Source organism: Pan paniscus, chromosome 1 (genome assembly GCF_029289425.2).
Source record: "Pan paniscus chromosome 1, NHGRI_mPanPan1-v2.0_pri, whole genome shotgun sequence".
NCBI lineage: Eukaryota > Metazoa > Chordata > Mammalia > Primates > Hominidae > Pan > Pan paniscus.
In genome coordinates, this window is record NC_073249.2 from 66,766,071 (window position 1) to 66,785,596 (window position 19,526).

Below are 19,526 nucleotides of genomic sequence, written 5' to 3' on the forward strand. Positions count from 1 at the left end.
TACCAAATGATGTATGTTCCATTTTTATTCCCATTCACAGATGGAGAAACCGAAGTTCAAAAAGGCAAACAAATTTCTTGAGGTTGCATAGCTAGAAAGGGGTTGAGCTGGGATCTGCGTCCATACAGTCTGTCTCCAAAGCCTGAAGACTAAACCACTAGCCTGGACTGGCTTCCATAGCTCTTTCCCCCAAAGTGTACTGTCTGATGTTCCTTAGCAATATGACAAAAGATGTCTCACAGCTCCAGAAGTGCCCTCTGAAAAGCCTTTTCCCTGGGAATTCCATAGACTTATGGTTCAGCAACAAGAACAGAAGAGCTTGTCTAAGCCTTTCCTTTTCAGGGAACCATTTGCTTTCTCCTGGTATAATGACCCTTTTCTCTTTCCATATAGTTCAACAGGTTTCAAAACTTACACAAAGAGCTACTGTTTGATTCTTTAAAATATATTTTTCTCATTATGAAGGAAATACATGCCAGTTGAAAACTTCCTAAAGAAAGAAAACATAGAAATACATAAAGAACCACATAAAAATCTCCTAAAACTCCAGAGATAACTGTTAACATTTTTGTGCATTTTCATTTAGGACGTACAGCTTCATAATGTGTTTTTTCCTATGTGGTTAGGTGGTGAACATTTTCCCATAATTCTTGAGGGCGACAACTGTGTATATCTTGAGCAATGTTATATTTCCAGGGCCTAGAACAGTACCTGGCATATAACAATTAGCACCTAATTAGTAATATCTAATTATTTTATTTAATAAATATTTGTTGAATGAATGAGTGACATATGTTCCTCCAAAACGTTTTAAAAGGCCACATAACTATGAATCTATGAAATAAAATGTAACTGTCAAATCACATTAAGATAGTGCATAACTCACTTTTAGAGGTTTCTCCAGGTGAAAGCAAAGTAGTAACACAAAAAGAGCTCTGGGGCAGGAGTCAGGCAGGCAGCCTCTAGCTTAGAGCAGCCATTATAGGTGTAACAATACAGGCTCCATTTTACTTCCTAACACTGCGGTTTCTTCACTAGTACTATGAAGGAGTTGACTGAACTCTTTGCTAAGATTCCCTTCGATGTTTACACTATGTCTTTATTTTATTTTATTTTATTTTGAGACAGAGTCTCACTCTGTTGCCCAGGCTGGAGTGCAGTGGTGCAGTCATGGCTCACTGCTGCCTTGACCTCCAGGGCTCAAACTATCCTCCGGCTTTAGCCTTCCGAGCAGCTGGGACTACAAGCACTCGCTGCCACACCTGGCTAATTTCTTTTGCATTTGTAGAGATGGAGTTTCACCATGTTGCCCAGGCTGGTCTCAAACTCTTGGCTCACCCACCTCGGCCTCCCAAAGTGCTGGGACTATGGGTGTGAGCCACTGTACCCAGCCCAAGTGTGTCCTTTTTTAGTCTTTGAAAGAGTGTTCCGGTTTTTTAAAAGATGCAGAAGTAGTATGTAAGTATATTTTATTTTAAAACTTTCAAGTAATACAGAATTACATAGGGTAAAACATGAAATTGAAATTCCTCTTTTACAACCACCCCCTTCCCAATACCACTCTCCTCAAAGACTACAACAGGTACAGTTTGGTGTCTGTATGTTCTTCCATCCTTTTTCTATGCTTGAATATATGTCCAAATACAAACATGTAATTGAAAAGAAACACAAATGGAATCATATGATATGTATTATTCTGAGAATTGCTTCTCTCGCTCCCCTTCTCTACAGTATACCTTTGGGGCCTTTTCTGAGTCAGGGCACCTAGATTGACTTCATTTTGACAATATGAATACATCATTGGTTATTTAACGATTCCACTAGTGCTAGACATGGGCTGTTTCCAGTTTTACACCACTATAAACAATGCTACAACAAATATCCTCGTATTGCATAGCATAGCATAGTGGTTAAGAGCAGGGGCGTTGGGATCAGACTCCATGCATTCAAATCCTGGCTCCACCTCTTCACAGCTGTTACTTAACCTGTCCCTGCCTCAGCTTCCTCATCAATAAAATGGGGATCGCCAGGCTGTTTTTAGAGATAAATTAGTCAACGTATGTAAAGTTCTTGAACTGCACCTACCACAGTAGGTGCTAAATGCTATTATCATTATTATTACAACTACTATAAATAAATTTTTTGTGTGCATGTGCAGCATTTCGGGGGAACTTATATCTAGAGATGGAATTGCTGGGTTGAAATTATGCACACTTAAAATTTTGAAAGTTTTTTTTTTTTTAACAAGATGCCTTCCAATAAGATTTTAACTATTTCTATTTCCATCCACAGTGGTTGAGAGTGTCTGTTGTCTTCTGCCGTTGATACCCCAGTTATTATACATTTTAAGTGTCTGCTCCATTATTAGATATTTATACACTGTTCAAATTGTAGGATAATTAGCTGATGTTATTCTTAGTGTCTTTTCCTAACAAAATTGAAACCTAAGACTTCTGATAGTTAAGACAAGTTTGGGCCATTGGCTTTTCACCAGGGTAGCTTTAGTCGGAAGTTTTAGGTTGTGTCTTGTCCATACCCAGTACTGCCTCTCCTTAGTGGAGTTCATGTGCCCTTAAACATGTATGGTGATTCTTTCTTTTTTGTGTGGTTTATGTAAAATGAAATTAAAATCATTGTTTACCTCCCAAAGAGCTGAAAACAAAAGCAGAACACAAAACAAGTATCAAGGGGTTAGTACACATTATGAAATGTTGAAGATTTAGCAGAACATCACGTCTGAGGTGAAAGAAGTGTTATATGTTACGGAAATGTGTCCGAGCTTGCCCTTTAGCAAAGTGCTGTGCTGTTGTCTTCTGAGTCAGGACTTAAAGCTACGCCTGGCTGAAGGAATGCTTCAGGCTCCACCCAGCCCTTTGGGACTGGGGGGGCCCTTCAATAGCCCGAAAGCTCTCTAGTGCTCTCCTCTGGTCAAAATAAAGAGGTACAGGCTTCAAAGAACTGTTGTGTTTCTTATTGCCATTGAGTATTTGTCTACAAAGTGTTTTGTTTGTTTGTTTAGTTTTTTTGTGGTTTACAAAGTTAATGTCAAAGAGTTGAGGAGGAAAAAAATTAGTGTTCTAAGAGAGAAAAATTATTTGTGAATAAATGGCCGAATGAAGTGTTCATTAATACTTATTTTTTCAATTGAGGAAAACAAAAGGAAAAAGAAATACAATTACATTTCACAGCATCCTGGTGTGCACCTCCAAAATAATATAAACCAAATCTCCACCATACAAAACTTCCAAAATACCTAAATCCCCAGTGTACTTATTTAGTGTTTTCTGACTGATGTGAGCCTTATTTATTCTTACATAGGGAAATATGAAAATAATGTGTTAGTATTAAAGACTTCCTAAAACTGTGTTACTACTAATTTATCTATGTTCTTTATAACTGAACTGTACCCTGGGAATGACTTGGTGATGGAAAAAACTTTCCTTATTTTGCAGCTGTCAAAGTCCAAGATTTTCCTTTTGACCTCCTTCAGATCTTTACTCAAACATCATCTTACGGGTGAGACCTTCCCTCTGTGCTCTGTACAAAAATTATATCCCGGGCCTACTCTCCAAAATGTCCTCATCCCTGCTCTGCCCTATCCATCTCCATATTTTTATCATTCTCCATAGCACCTAACTGTCACATAATGTGCCATAAATTTTACTTCTAAAAATTGAGATATAATTCACATACCATACGGTTCACCCATTTAAGCATACAATTCAATGGTTTCAGTTCTCAGAGTTGGGCAGTCATAATCACAATCAATTATAGTACATTCTCATCACCCCAGAAAGAAATCCTGGGCCCATTAGCAGTCAGCTCCCATTCCTTTTCAAACTCTGCCCCTCTTCCCTGGCACCCCCCCACCCCCAGCCCTAGGCAACCACTAAGGTACTTTCTGTCTCTAATAGATACAACACATTTAGAAAAATGCCTAGCAAACAGGTATGCTATTATGATGATTTGCCTATTCTGGACATTTTATATAAATGAGATCATATGTTATATGGGTTTCTGTGACCTCATTTTCTGTCATTTAACATGTTTTCAAGGTTCATCCATGTTGTAGTATGTATCAGCAGTACTTTATTCCTTTTTAAATAGCCAAATAGTATTCTACTGTATGGCTATACCACATTTTATTTATCTGTTTATCAGTTGATTGACATTTAAGTTCTTTCCACTTTATAGCTATTATAAATAATTCTGCTATGGACGTGAATGTACAAGTTTTGGGGTAGATATGTGTTTTTATTTTCTTGACAATTTTACATAAAAAATCATGTTTATTGTCTGTCTTCAGCAGCAGCACCAAATACCATGCCAGCACAGAATAGGTGCTCAATACATATCTGTAAAATAAATGAGCTATTCTCTCTCCTCTGCAGAATCTCAAGCGTGTTGCCAACGAGATTCTTCAGTTCGTTTTAATTTTGGTCCTAACTTTTTACCTAAAGCCAGTTTAGGTGACTCTTTGTAACATGTCTTATGCATATCTCTACAGCCTGAGTTTTTGTCCCAAATTGTCCTCTACTCCTGTTATATTCAGCTACCTAGACCAAGTTCTTCTACCCCTGGATAAAGCCACTAACTACTCTCTCTGCTTAGAATATTTACCTTACTCCATCCCCGCATTCTGTCCCTGCTTTAGGTGCCTATAGTTTCCTTCTCTTTCATAACTCAGCCAACCTGGGAATTTTATCTGCTAACAGAAGTAGAAATTAATTACATTCTTTTTGGGAAACGGCTTGGCAATACTGAGAGCGTTAAAATGTTTCTACATCTTGACTCAGTAATCCCACCTTCCCCTAGAGGAATATCTGAAATATAAGCAAAAGCTTATGCATAAAGATATTCAAAATGGCATAGTTGATGCTATAGAAATTAGTGTAGCCCAAATGCTTGAAAATATAAGGTTATACAAATTATATTTATACCAAGAAATTACATGCCACTCTTGAAAATTATGTGTTTAAGTAATTTTTAATGATATGAAAATGCTTATCTAAATAGAAAAACAAACTATAAAATTTAATATGATCTAAACTTTGTAATAGTGTGATAGAAAAAAAAAATACTAAAAGAAAATATACCAAAATCTAGTAGTAGTTATTGCTGAGCATTGGAATTACAGTTCATTTAAGTTTTCTTCTTTCTTATGCTTTTCTGTATTGTCCAAATTGGCTCAGGGTAGAGGCATTGCTTTCATAATTAGTAAAAAGTAGGTCGTCGGCAAAGCCGGAGTCCTGTCTTCTTACTCTCCTCTGCAGACAGCATGAACTTCACCACTCGCTCCACCTCCACCAACTACCAGTCCCTGGGCTCTGTCCAGGCGCCCAGCTATGGCCCTCCGCCAGTCAGCAGCACAGCCAGCGTCTATGCAGGCGTTGGGGGCTCTGGTTCCCAAATCTCCATGTCCCGCTCCACCAGCTTCCAGGGCGGCATGGGGTCTGGGGGCCTGGCCGTGGGGATGGCTGGGGGTCTGGCAGAAATGGGAGGCATCCAGAATGAAAAGGAGCCCATGCAAAGCCTGAACCACCACCTGGCCTTCTACCTGGACAGAGTGCGGAGCCTGGAGACCGAGAACCGGAAGCTGGAGAGCAAAATCCGGGAGCACCTGGAGAAGAAGGGACCCAGGTCAGAGACTGGAGCCATTACTTCAAGACCATCAAGGATTTGAGGGCTCAGATCTTCGCAAATACTGTGGACAATGCCTGCACTGTTCTGCAGATCAACAATGCCCATCTTGCTGCTGATGACTTTAGAGTCAAGTATGAGACAGAGCTGGCCATGCGCCAGTCTGTGGAGAGTGACATCCAGGGGCTCCGCAAGGCCATTGATGACACTAGTGTCACTCGGCTGCAGCTGGAGACAGAGATAGAGGCTCTCAAGGAGGAGCTGCTCTTCATGAAGAAGAACCACGAAGAGGAAGTAAAAGGCCGACAAGCCCAGATTGTCAGCTCTGGGTTGACCTTGGAGGTAGATGCCCTCAAATCTCAGGACCTTGCCAAGATCATGGCAGACATCTGGGCCCAATATGACGAGCTGGCTTGGAAGAACCAAGAAGAGCTGGGCAAGTACTGGTCTCAGCAGATTAAGGAGAGGACCACAGTGGTCACCATGCAGTCCACTGAGGTTGGAGTTGCTGAGATGACGCTCACGGAGCTGAGACATACAGTCCAGTCCTTGGAGATCAACCTGGACTTCATAAGAAATCTGAAGCCTAGCTTGGAGAACAGCCTGAGGGAGGCGGAGGCCCACTGCACCCTGCAGATGGAGCAGCTCAATGGGATCCTGCTGCACCTGGAGTCAGAGCTAGCACAGACCTGGGCAGAGGGACAGCACCAGGCCCAGGAGTATGAGGCCCTGCTGAACATCAAAGTCAAGCTGGAGGCTGAGATCACCACCTACTGCGGCCTGCTGGAAGATGGCAAGGACTTCAATCTTGGTGATACCCTGGACAGGAGCAAGTCCGTGCAAACCATCCAAAAGACCACCACCCGCTGGATAGCGGATGGCAAAGTGGTGTCTGAGACCAATGACACCAAAGTTCTGAGACATTAAACCGGCAGAAGCAGGATACTCTTTGGGGAGCAGGAGGCTAATAAAAAGATCAGAGGTTTAAAAAAAAGCAATAAAAGTTATTTTAGCTCTCTTGCTTCTGCTCCAGCCATGTAAGATGTGCCTGCTTCCTCTTTTCCTTCCGCCATGATTGAAAGTTTCCTGAGGCTTCCCCAGAAGCTGAGCAGGTGCCAGCATTGTGCCTCCTGTACAGCCTGTAAAACCGATGGCTCTAGGCAAGATGTTATAGACAAATGAGAATGATGCCATCCCTCGAAATGTTATAAGGACATTTGGGTAGGGACTATCTAGACAAGTAGAATGGACGGATACTGGCTAGATGGAGGAATGACATTCTGGAATTTGGGGCTAAGAGTTGAAGGCACTGAAAAAAGAGACTTGGTATTTGAACCCTCGTCCTGCCTGGCATCTTATCCTGCAATCTTCAAGAAGTTGACTACACCATGAGAGTCAAGCCAAATTTGGGAAGTGAGAAAGAGACAAGGCTTTTCTGTCAAGAAGAGGGACAGTGGCTGTGCATGCTTCACTTTTCAGGACCACTTGGAACAGTGCGAAAAACTCTTCCACCCCTTTCTTCTCATACAGCACAGAGTAGTTTGATGGTGAAGAAAGAGAGGGATCAGGCTGAGCACAGTGGCTCACTCCTGTAATCTCAGCACTTTGGGAGGCCGAGGCGGGCAGATCACTTGAGCTCAGGAGTTGGAGACCTGCCTGGGCAACATGGTGAAACCCTGTATCTACTAAAAATACAATAATTACCCAGACATGGTGGTGCATGCCTATCGTCCCAGTTACTCGGGAGGCTGAGGCACGAGAATCGCTTGAACCAGGGAGGTGGAGGTTGCAGTGAGCCGAGATTGCGCCCCTGTACTCCAGCCTGGGTGACACAGCAAGATTCTGTCTTGGAAAAAAAAAAGAGAGAGAGAGAGGAATCCCTTTCTGCTGTTGCGCTTTTATCACTCTAATCATTGCTATTGTTATTCATCTCCCAAGAGTAAATAGGAAATCTACTTCTCACTCAGTCCATCCTCTTGTACCTGCAGGGAGATTCTCCAATGTTGCTCACTGTTTTGAATTAGCACATTTCTTTGCAGTCCCCCATATCCACCAGGATACATTCCAAGGCCCCAGTGGATGCCGGAAACCGTGCATGGTACCATACCCTACATATGCACCAATTACTTTTTTCTCCTTCACAATTTCACAGATAGAACATTTGTTCTTACCGTAGATCTTCGCAACTTCAGTAGAGAGTTTTTTCTTTTTTCTTTTTTTTATTAAGTGGAGAGTCAGTTACTTACTTAGAAATGTTTCTTTTCTTATTAGGTTTTTTTTGTTTTGTTTTGTTTGTTTGTTTGTTTGTTTTGAGACAGAGTCTCGTTCTGTCTCCCAGGCTGGAGTACAGTGGTGTGATCTCGGCTCACTGCAACCTCTGTCTCCTGGGTTCAAGCGATTCTCCTGCCTTAGCCTCCTGAGTAGCTGGGACTACAGGTGCCTGCCACCACGCCTGGCTAATTTTTGTATTTTTAGTAGAGACGGCGTTTTACATATTGGCCAGGCTGGTCTTGAACTCCTGACCTTGTGATCAGCCCACCTCGGCCTCCCAAAGTGTTGGGATGACAGGTGAGAGCCACTGTGCCCAGCCCTTATTAAGTCTTTAAGTGGGAAGCTTTTCTTTTCACTTTTATTTTATTTTATTGAAATATTATAACAAATCATTGAAGAAGATAGTGTTATCATTCCATTCTGATAAAACCAATTAACTTATCCAAGCATGTGCATGCTGTACACAGAAGAACCACCATTAAAAGTCCCTATTTTTACTTACTTTTCTTAGATTCAGCGGATACATGTGCAGGTTTTTTATATGAGTATATTATGTAATGCTGAGGCTTGCACTTTTAATGATCCAGTCACCCAACTAGTGAGCATAGTACCAAATACACAGTTTTTCAAGTCTTGCCCCCTCCTTCTCTCCTCCTTTTTGGAGTCCCCAGTGACTGTTGTTCCCTTCTTTGTGTTCACATGTACCCAGTGTTTAGCTCCCACTTATAAGTGAGAATATGTGGTAATTGGTTTTCTGCTTCTGTGTTAATTTGCTTAGGATAAAGGCTTCCACCTGCATCCATGTTACTGCAAAAAACTTGTGCCTTTTCACAGCTGTATAGTATTCCATGGTGTATATGTACTACATTTTCTTAATCCAATCCACTACTGTTGGGCACCTGGGTTGATTCCATATCTTTGCTATTGTGAAGTGCTCCAATGGACATACAAGTGCATGTGTCTTTTTGGTAGAATTATTTATTTTCCTTTGGATATATACCCAGGAATGGGATTGCCGGGCTGAATGGTAATTCTATTTGTAGTTCTTTGAAAAATCTCCAAACTGCTTTCCACAGTGGCTGAACTAATTTACACTCCCACCAACAGTGTGTAAACCTTCCTCTTTGCTCCACAATCTCACCAGCGTCTGTGAATTTCTGACTTTTTAGTAATAGCCATTCTGACTGGTGTGAGATGGTAATGGTATCTCATTGTGAAATTCCCTATATTTTTATATGATTCTCAGGGGGTATCATGGGTCTGAATACTGACTCATGCCCTGGGCGTGACTTCCACATTGCAGAATTGAGAAGTTGACCCAGAAATGCATTTCAGGCTGAGCAGACAATTATCAGAGGAGCTGGCTAGACCACAGCTGTGGTCAGATGTGTCATAGGGACCATGGCCTTTCTGTAGACTCATGGTCAGAGGTGGAGAGGAGCTGTGAACCTTCCTGTGAAAAAAGTCAAGGTGAAAGTTGCCCCATGGTGATGGGCGCTGGGCCTCACCTACCACATACTGTGCATCTCCTGGCCTGCTGGGCTCAGTCCCCACCCCACTGCTTGGCACTCGCCTGGCAGAATCTGAGTGATGCCTTCTGCACTCCCTGCCCTGCTCTGCCACTGGCTGTGTCTGAGCCAGAGGATCAGTGCTCAGCAGCAGACTCTCCCAAAACCCATCATCTGGGCTGAACCCAGTTCATGATTCCAAATGAAAAGCCGGTGACCATCTGTCACTGGGGAGATTCTGAGGCTGTTGAATACCAGCTGTACTTTGAAGGAAGCCTTTCTGCCATGGAGAGACCAAAACCCCCTGAATGGATTAACAAAGTTGAATTCCACATCCTACTCATGACCTCCCACACAGCAGGGCTATACAGCTGCTTCTATCTGGCTGGGGAGCTCTGGTCGGAGCCCAGTGACTCTGGATCTGGTGGTAACAGGAGGGAAGATCCAGCCGCATACAGTGCAGATATGGGAATGTCCAGGCGGAGTTCCCCATTGGCCCTGTGACCACAACCCACAGAGGGACATACCGATGTTTTGGCTCCTATAACAACCATGTGTGGTCTTTCCCCAGTGAACCGGCAAAGCTCCTGATCATAGGTGACATTGAGAACACCAGCAGACCCCACCTCTTCTGGCTCTTGGGACACCTACCTTTTAACCAGAGATGGGACTCCAGAAAGACTGTGCCCTCTGAGACCACACTGCCCAGAATCTCCTTCAGATGGGCCTAGCTTTCCTTGTCCTGGTGACTCTGGTGTGATTCCTAGTTGAAGACTGGCTCAGCAGGAAGAGGACTAGAGGGCGAGCCAACAGAGCTTCCACTTGGGAATGCGGCAGAAGGTTGAGAACACAAAGACCCCTTGAAGAATGACCAAGAAACGCAGTGGCCATGGGTGGAACTGAAAGCCGATCTTGAGCCTGGGCGTTGGGAGCTCTGTGTTGGGAGAAGGGAGTCATTGTAGGAAAAAGGGACAGTGGTATTCCATTTGTCAAAGCATCCTGGAGGAGACAGGAGGTGGGAGAAACAAGCTAAATTTCTTTGGGAGGCAAAAAAAAGAAAAAAGGTGTTTTAAAAACTCAGCTTAAGTATCCCTTCTTTGGAGAAGAAAGGTCCTTTTCTCCTACAATGTGGAATATATGTGTATATATACACACACACACACACACACACGCATATATATACACACATAAATAAATACAAATTATTTGTGTGTATATAAATATATATATGTATGTATTTATGTGTATATACATAAATAAAAGCATGGTCCTTACCAAACACAATCATCTACTGACCCATCTGTATCTTTCACTAGGATTACGAGGGCAGGGATTTGGTCTTTTACCTCTATAACTGTGGCATCTACGCATTGTGTGGCATGTAACAGATTTCTAACAAGTATTTGCCTTTTGGAGGAAAAGGGAGCTGTTGCTGTTTTTAAACTTTGGCCCAGGACAGGTGGTCTTTATTATTCAGAACCTAAGAATTAAAAAACCCATAATTTATCAAAAACAAACTTTTGAAGAAACACTAGAGTAAAACATTTGTGTGTGTGTGTGTGTGAGTGAAATATGCAGTTAGTATTGTTATAAACAAAGTCCAGGACTCAACGAAAGGAATAAAGTAAGAATAGAATTGAAACATGATGCATGTTGTAATTATTCCCTAAACTACAGTAACATGATGTTAATATTTTCCTCAAAATAAACTCAGAATTTAACATAGTGTTCTTCCAGACGAGTGTGAAGGAAGGCAGGTGTTTTCCCAATGCTGTTCTCCTTGGGAGCTGTCAGCTTCAGTGCAGTATTTCACAGCTAGACTGTAAACAAACGTTAATTCCAATTGGCTCAATATACATTCAACAGTAAAATACCAGAAGTGAGTGGTCTCTGTTGTTCTCCAAGATGTATGATCTGGAACAGACTTTTATCGTGAAAGTGTTCATAGTTTGCACACATCACTCCCAGCTGGAAGTTGTTGTCCAGTTTAACAGTTATATAATATAATCTTTTATGTGAGAATTTTGAATAGCACAACAGAGACAAGAAAACAGACTAACTTCTCCTTGGTATGACCACATCTTGGCAAAAAGTGAAAGTCCTATTTAAAATGTAAAGGAAATCCTATTTGGTGAACCCTGTAATAGGTGGGGGCTAAAAGGGAAATCTAGGTTGCTGGATTTGTCACTAGGGTTTCCTCTAGTAATAGCCAGAGGGTTCCAGTTAGTGTCACCTCCCAGTATGAAAATAAATTTTCTTTCAGGCTTTGTTTGTGGAGTGGTAGGTGGAGCATTTTTTTAGGTCCTGATGACCTGGAAGGTGACTCATAATCACCCTGAAACGTATGAGGACCCTAAGGAAACCTCTCCTGGGGGAGACAGAGGGCTGGGGTTAGAGCCAGTGCGTTGGGCTCGTCCGGCACCTTCTGGTGTGTGCGGCACCTGGTGGGGGTTCGGCACGGAGCCGCACCCAACACTGCCCCGGGCCCCCCCACCCCTGTCCTGAGCCCAGGCGCTTCGCCCTGTCCCACCTAGCTCTGAGCAGCGCCCCCCAGCACCCTGAATGCGTCCGCAGGACCCCGCGCTCTACCCGCAGGCCCCCGCGCTCTACCCGCAGGCCCCCGCGCTCTACCCGCAGGCCCCGCACCCCCTAGCTCTGGGCCGCGCCTCACATCCCTCCCAGAGCCGCAACACCCCACCCGGCGGGACGCCCTCGAGCAGCCGCTCGTTGCGGGCCTGAAGCGCAGCGCGCCTATTGGCCAGAGCGGCCGAGGGCGGGAAAAGCGGCCAACGGCTGCCTGGGCCCTCGGGCTGCTGAGGAGATGGCGTCAGGCTCCAAGGCCTCGGTGCCCGCGGACTCATTCCGCACCATCAGCCCGGACAGGCGAGGCGAGAAGGCTGCCTCCGCTGTCTCCGGGGACACGGCGGCCGCGACCACCCTGAAGGGCACCGCGATCCCAGTGCGGTCGGTGGTGGCCTCCCCTCGCCCGGTGAAGGGGAAAGCGGGCCGGGAGACGGCCAGGCTGCGGCTCCAGCGCCTGCCCGCGGCTCAGGCCGAGGACCCGGGAGAGGCGGCGGCGGCGGAGGAGGAGGAGCCCCTGCTGCCAGTGCCTGAGGATGAAGAGGAGGCGCAGCCCCTGCCCCCAGTCTGCGTGTCCCGTATGAGGGGGATGTGGCGGGACGAGAAGGTGTCGCTATATTGCGACGAAGTGCTGCAGGACTGTAAGGTGAGCGGATCCGGGACAGGAAGACGACGGTCGGAAGCTCGCCGGAACCTGGGGACAGGCATCTGGGGCTTCCCTCTTAGGCGGATGGGGGTCCACAGGGCACAACGAAAACTTGCGTTTCAAAAAAGTAAATGGAGTCAACATGTATAGAGCGTTCACCTTGTTAGAGGTGCCCGCGTCCTGCCCTAGAGGAGTTAAGGTTCGAGTTTCCGACAAAATTCGTCAGTTAACGGGACAGCCCTGAGAGAGAATTTTCTGAGAGCTCCTACAAAATGAAGATATATTGGCCTTATCATTGCACAGGCATGAATCTTGGTACCTTTATTTAACAGTTTATGTCCAAACATGAGTAAGATCACTTAGCCTTGACTTTTACACTAGAATGCTAGAAATTACTTTAAGGGTACTTCCCACTCAGCAGTCCACAATGCGGCATGATATATATGTGTGTGTATATATATACATATAAATGTGTGTGTGTGTATATATATATATATATATATATTTTTTTTTTGGAGACGGAGTTTCATTCTTGTTGCCCATGCCGGAATGCAGTGGGGCAATCTCGGCTCACACAACCTCCGCCTCCCGGTGCAAGCAATTCTCCTGCCTCAGCCTCCCGAGTAGCTGGGATTACAGGCATGAGCCACCACGCCTGGCTAATTTTGTATTTTTTTTTAGTACAGACGGGGTTTCTCCAGTTGGTCAGGCTGGACTCGAACTCCCGACCTCAGGTGATCTGCCCGCCTCGGCCTCCCAAAGTGTTGGGATTACAGGCATGAGCCACCGTGCCTGGTGGCATGACTTTCTTTTATAGAAAATACATATCTGATAAAACGGAATAGAGCAAATATTTCATGTTTCTAACCTATTTTTTTTAAGTTGTAGCAGAAGAATTTGTGTACCTGCATATTCACTGCAGTGATATTTATAAAAAGTTGAAAATTAAGACATAAACAATAACTAGCTGTCTTATCTATGAATTATTCGAGTGAATAGTAAGTTTAATTTTTTGTTGGTGATGTTTTCCACTAGATGCGGTTTCAGTTAAAATCTTTAATTTTCCAGGTCATTCATTATTTAAGGCTATATTGGTTCCATTTTAAAATAGAAATCAGTAAAAAAAAAAAAAACCACTTAGTTTAAAATCTATAATTTCATATATTTATATGTAGATCCATTTTTTCTCTTGTTAGGCAGAAGATGCTGATGAAGTTATGGGTAAATACCTATCAGAAAAATTAAAGTTGAAAGACAAATGGCTTGGAGTCTGGAAGACTAATCCCAGTGTATTCTTTGTGAAATATGAAGAAGCTTCTATCCCTTTTGTTGGTATATTGGTTGAGGTAAATAAATTTTATTTGATCTTTGTTCTTTTTGAATCAGTTCTTTTAAAGACTAAAATATGACTTTATTATTTGGAGATTGATACACAAGAGTTGACACATTTTACTTCTGTTTTAAGTTTCCGAGAAAATTAATAGTGTAAAAAGAAGGTTAGGGGAATATTAGTGCCTGTAAACCATTATCATTAAATGGAATCTAGTAGTATCAGACAATATTTATTAGCCTAATTTTTGCTCAACTAATGTAAAAATAACAAAAATGCATTTCTTATAAAATTAGTGATTCAGTCTTTAACAAACTTGGGCCTTCTTTTTCTGTCTTTTCCCTTTAATCTTCATTTATCTGAATTATGAAGTTTAGTTCAGATGAGGAAAAAAAAAGAAATGGATCAGAAAACTACTGGCAAAATTTGAAATTTTTTTCCTTTGAAAAGTACCCTTTTTAGGGAGGCTGAGGCGGGAGAATGGTGTGAACCCAGGAGGCGGAGCTTGCAGTGAGCTGAGATCATGCCACTGCACTCCAGCCTGGGCAACAGAGTGAGACTCCGTCTCAAAAAAAAAAAAAGTACCCTTCTAGTATAATATCTTCCAAGCCTTTATCTGATAAGATTTTTCTTTTTTTTTTCTTTTGAAACAGAGTTTCGTCCTGTCGCCCAGGCTGGAGTGCAGTGGTGTGATCTCGGCTACTGCAACCTCTGCCTCCCCGGTTCAAGCGATTCTCCTGCCCCAGCCTCCCGAGTAGCTGGGATTACAGGCGCATGCCACCATGCCCAGCTAATTTTTTGTATCTTTGGTAGAGACGGGGTTTCACCCTGTTGGCCAGGCTGGTCTTGAACTCCTAACCTTGTGATCTTTAGCAGAGAAGGGGTTTCACCATGTTGGCCAGACTGGTCTCGAACTCCTGGCCTCGTGATCTGCCTGACTCAGCCTCCCAAAGTGCTGGGATTACAGGCATGAGTCACTGCACCTGGCCCTAATAAGATTTTTCTTTGTTAGGCCTGTAGGCTAAACATTGTGGCATGTTTGATTCTGTTAAAGGTCAATTATCCTTATATAGAAATTAATATTTATAACCACAAATGATACCCTTACCCCAGATAGTTAGTTTAAATCTGTATTTTTGGATACAAGAAAAACTTATGTATGTAACTTGTTGTATTATATACTACTTGAAAACAATTTAAAAATATGTGTTCTGTGGAAAAGTCAGTGTCAGTTTTACAGATAAAGAATGGCGGCTGGGCGTGGTGGCTCACGCCTGTAGTCCCAACACTTTGGGAGGCCAAGGTAGGTGAATCACTTGAGCTCAGGAGTTAGAGACCAGCCTGAGCACCATGGTGAAACCCCATCTCTACCAGAAAAACAGGCACACACCTGTGGTCCCAGCTACTCAGGAGGCTGAGGTGGGAGGATCGCTTGAGCCTGGGAGGCAGAGGTTGCAGTGAGCCTGGGTGACATAGTGAGGCCCCATCTCAAAAAAAAAAAAAAAAAAAAAAGAATACCATAGTTTCAGTTGTAGAGATTACAAAGGAATGTAAAAGATTATTGGGATTAGTTAATTTTTCAATAAGACTCTATTAGTTAATATTTCAGTAATACTGTTTCTTTTCCTTTTTCTTTTTTTTTCAAGATAAGGTCTAACTCTGTTGCCCAGGCTGGAGTGCAGTGGTGCAATCTCAGCTCACTGCAACCTCTTCCTCTTGGTTTCAAGCAGTCCTCCCACCTCAGCCTCCTGAGTAGCTGTGACTGCAGGCGTGTACCACCACACCTGGCTAATTTTTGTGTTTTTAGTAAAAACGGGATTTCACTATGTTGGCCAGGCTGGTCTCGAACCCCCGACCTCAAGTGATCCACCCACCTCAGTCTCCCAAAGTGCTGGGATTACAGGCGGAGCCACCATGCCCAGCCAGTAGTACTCTGTTTTGTAGAGGTTTGCTCATCTTCAGACTTTGAGTAGCTTTGCCGAGATCTTTCACAACTTCTCTGAATTTTTTTCATCTGGATAAAAATGGTTTTCATCTGGCTTTATGACTTTTTTTTTTTTAGTATAAGTTTGTGGGTTTTTTTTCAATCAGGTTTTATGTGGAAGCTTAACATTAAAGCAGAACATTTCTGATTGAAATGGATGATGGTGTCTTAGCATCTCTCTCAATACCTCATGATAGCCCCTATACTCCATAAAACTTTTCAAGATCTCTAAAGTTCCATGGAAACTCAGTGGATTAGGTAACCTTAAAGTTCTATCAATTTCTAAGGTTTTACCTGCAATACATTGATTATTTAATCTGTCCCTGCCTTGCTTTAGAATTTGTGAGGGTCTAGTAATGTCCTCTAAATGTTAGAAAGACAGGATGAAACATAAGAACAGAGGAAAAAGCAGAGCAGTATATTGGCAGATTCTAATTCTTTTGTGGCAGAAAAACAAGTGAGAATGGCTCTTGGGACCTCTTAAGATAGTGCTGCACAATTCATATTGTTGTTTTATCTGACTCTGCTTCTTTAGTCTTACTTCAGTTGAAGTATTAATAATGCTATATAATACTCTTTGTTCTGATGTCACAATAATTTATTCCTATGGGCCCCTGATCGCTTTTTCTTTAGATGCTGTATTAGTTTTCTATTGCTGCCACAACAAATTACCACACTCAGTGGCTCAAAGAATACAAATTTATTATCTTACAACTCTGTAGGTCAGAAGTCTGACATGGGCCTAACTAAGCTAAAATCAAGGTGTATGCAAGGCTGCATACCTTTATGGAGGCTGTGTGGGAGAATCTGTTTCCTGGCCTTTTTTAACCTCTAGAAGCAGCCTGCATTCTGTGGCTTGTGGCCCTCTTCCTTCATCTTCAATGTGCTTCTCACACTGCATCTTTCTGGTTCACTGCAGGCTAAAAAGGCAGTCCCCTTTTAATAGACTCGTGATTAGAATGGGCCCAACTGGGTAATCCAAGATGACCTTCACATCTCAATGTCTTTAGTTGTAATCACATCTGTGAAGTCCATTTTGCCATGTAAGGTAACATATTCACAGATTAGGATTAGGGAATGGACGTCTTTGGGGGCCATTATTATGCCTATCATGAATTCATACAATAACCAACCAACAAACAAAAAACTTAGAAACATAGTGTTGACTCCTGAACAGTGCAGGGCCCTGCACAGTCAAAAATCCGTGTATAACTTTTGACTTCCCAAATACTTAACTAATAGCCTACTGTTGACTGGAAGCCTTGCTGATATCGTATACAGTTGATTAACATATTTTGTATGTCATAAATATGATAAACACTATATTCTTACAATAAAGTAAGCTAGAGAAAAGAAAATGTTATTAAGAAAATTGTAAAGGCAGGGCACAGAGGTCTGTGCTTGTAGTCCTAGCATTTTGGGAGCCCAAGGCAGGAGGATCGCTTAAAGTCAGAACTTTGAGACTAACCTGGGCAACATAGCAAGACCTCATCTCTACTGAAAATTTTAAAATGAACTGGGTGGTGGTGCACACCTATAGTCCTCTCTACATGGGAGGCTGAGGTGAGAGGATCACTTGAGCCCAGAAATTTGAGAGCAAGACCCTGTCTCATAAAAGAAAAATCATAAGGAAGAGAAAAATATATTTACCATTCATTATATAGAAATAGATCATCATAAAGATCTTCATTTCTGTTGTCTTCATGCTGAATAGGCTGAGGAGAAGGAGGAAGAGGAAGAAGAGGAGTTGGTCCTGCTGTCGCTAGGGTAGCAGAGGCAGAAGAAAATACGCATATAAGTGGACCCATCCAGTTGGAACATGTGTTGTTCAAGGGTCAACTGTATTTGATGGGAAGGAAATCTAGCATATCCTTAATTTTGGTTATAAAATGGTCCAGAAATTAAGAAAACTTTTTTATAACTTCTGTACAAAGCAGTTTAGCAAAATATATCAAGAACTTTAAACTAGCACTTTATTTCTGGAAATGTCTTCTATGAAAATCGGAAATGTGGAAAAACATTGCTTCTTGGCCTTTTGCCTAAGATCCAAGTGTAGAAATGCAGAAAAAGATTTAGGTGTTAAGGTGATCATGGTGATTTTTTTTTTTTTTTTTTTTTGAGACAGAGTCTCACTCTGTCACCCAGGCTGGAGTACCGTGGCGCGATCTCGGCTCACTGCAATCTCCAGCTCCCAGGTTCAAGTGATTTTCCTGCCTCAGCCTCCTGAGTAGCTGGGATTATAGGCGCGAGCCACCATGCCCGGCTAATTTTTGTATTTTTAGTAGAGATGAGGTTTCACCATGTTGCCTAGGCTGGTCTCGAACTCTTGACCTCAGGTGATCCACCCGCCTCAGCCTCCCAAAGTGCTGAGATTACAGGCGTGAGCCACCGTGCCCAGCCACCTGGGCTTTTCTTTGCACCATATATTCTAGATGGGGTACTAGAAGAGCTAACAACCTGGAAACATCAACGTGTAAAACAGCAACAACAAAAAGCAGAATGAAGACAGGACAATTATTGTGCTTGAAGATAGAAAAATAGAAATTATCAAATCCTAACACCATAAAGAAAATAGACTTAAAAGGACAGAACCTCAGGAACATGTTGGACTATAACAAAAGACCTAGCATTCATGTCTTCAGAGTTCCAGAAGGAGAGAAGAAAGAGGGAGGGCTAAAAAATATTCAAAGAATGGCAGAAAATTTACCAAATTTGGCAAAAGATATAAACCTACAAATTTAAGAAGCCAAATTGAGGAGCATGGTTAAGGGTGGGAGTACTCCCATTGGGAAGAAGGGAATTACATGAAAATTTGCTGGTACTGAATGTTGGGATCCTCTATCTTCTACCCTCCAACTCTGCTTCTAGAACACAGGCAGCTAAGGCATATCACTCCAGGAATGAGATTTGAAATATTTTTGTATGATCATATGCTAAAAAAAAAAAAAGACTTAATGATACTGATTTACCACAGAAAGAGCCTGGGTGGATCAACCAGTGAAGAGGAGATGAGGAGGAGAAGAAAGGAAGAGAGAAGAGAGTTGGGGGAAGAGGTTGGTGGCAAGAACAGAAGAAAGCCAATTGTCAAATTGTAAAGGTTTCTCAGAACCAAAGGTCATAAATTTCTAGACTGAAAGGGCCCACTTAGTGTCCAGCACATAATGAAATTTGGGAATACTGGGACCAAAGAGAAGGTCCAATAAGATTCCAGAGAGGAAAAAGATAGGTTTATATAAAGAATCAAGACATAGAATGGCATCAGACATCAGACCTTTCCTTTTTTTTTTTTTTTTAAGACGGAGTCTTGCTCTGTTGCCCAGACTGGAGTGCAGTGGTGCAGTCTTGGCTCACTGCAACCTCCACTTCCCAGGCTCAAGCAATTCTCATGCCTCAGCCTCCCGAGTAGCTGAGACTGCAGGCATGCGCCACCATACCCAGCTAATTTTTGTATTTTTAGTAGAGATGGGGTTTCACTATGTTTACCAGGCTGGTCTGGAACTCCCGGCCTCAAGACATCCTCCCACCTCGGCCTCCCAAAGTGCTGGGATTACAGATGTAAGCCACCAC

At 42.8% G+C, this 19,526-nt stretch overlaps 2 protein-coding genes and 1 pseudogene across 2 annotated transcripts in view; all 3 read left to right on the forward strand.

Moving 5' to 3' along the window:
• Positions 1 to 4,741: 4,741 nt before the first annotated feature.
• Positions 4,742 to 6,567, forward strand: LOC106633981 (keratin, type I cytoskeletal 18-like). The gene is given in 2 exon segments (XM_034952453.3): positions 4,742 to 5,636; positions 5,639 to 6,567. Coding segments are annotated over 2 exon segments (1,287 nt in total). The 5' UTR covers positions 4,742 to 5,278.
• Positions 6,568 to 9,501: 2,934 nt separating this feature from the next.
• LOC112441386 (natural cytotoxicity triggering receptor 1-like) lies at positions 9,502 to 10,290 on the forward strand (annotated as a pseudogene).
• A 1,499-nt stretch (positions 10,291 to 11,789) lies between these two features.
• Positions 11,790 to 19,526, forward strand: part of SHCBP1L (SHC binding and spindle associated 1 like) — a 53,738-nt gene continuing 46,001 nt past the window's right edge. Inside the window, exons 1-2 of the mRNA XM_014341688.5 lie at positions 11,790 to 12,645; positions 13,842 to 13,991. Of these exons, the coding sequence (XP_014197174.4) occupies positions 12,241 to 12,645; positions 13,842 to 13,991 (555 nt within the window). The 5' untranslated portion in view covers positions 11,790 to 12,240. The remainder of the gene's footprint in view (positions 12,646 to 13,841; positions 13,992 to 19,526) is intronic.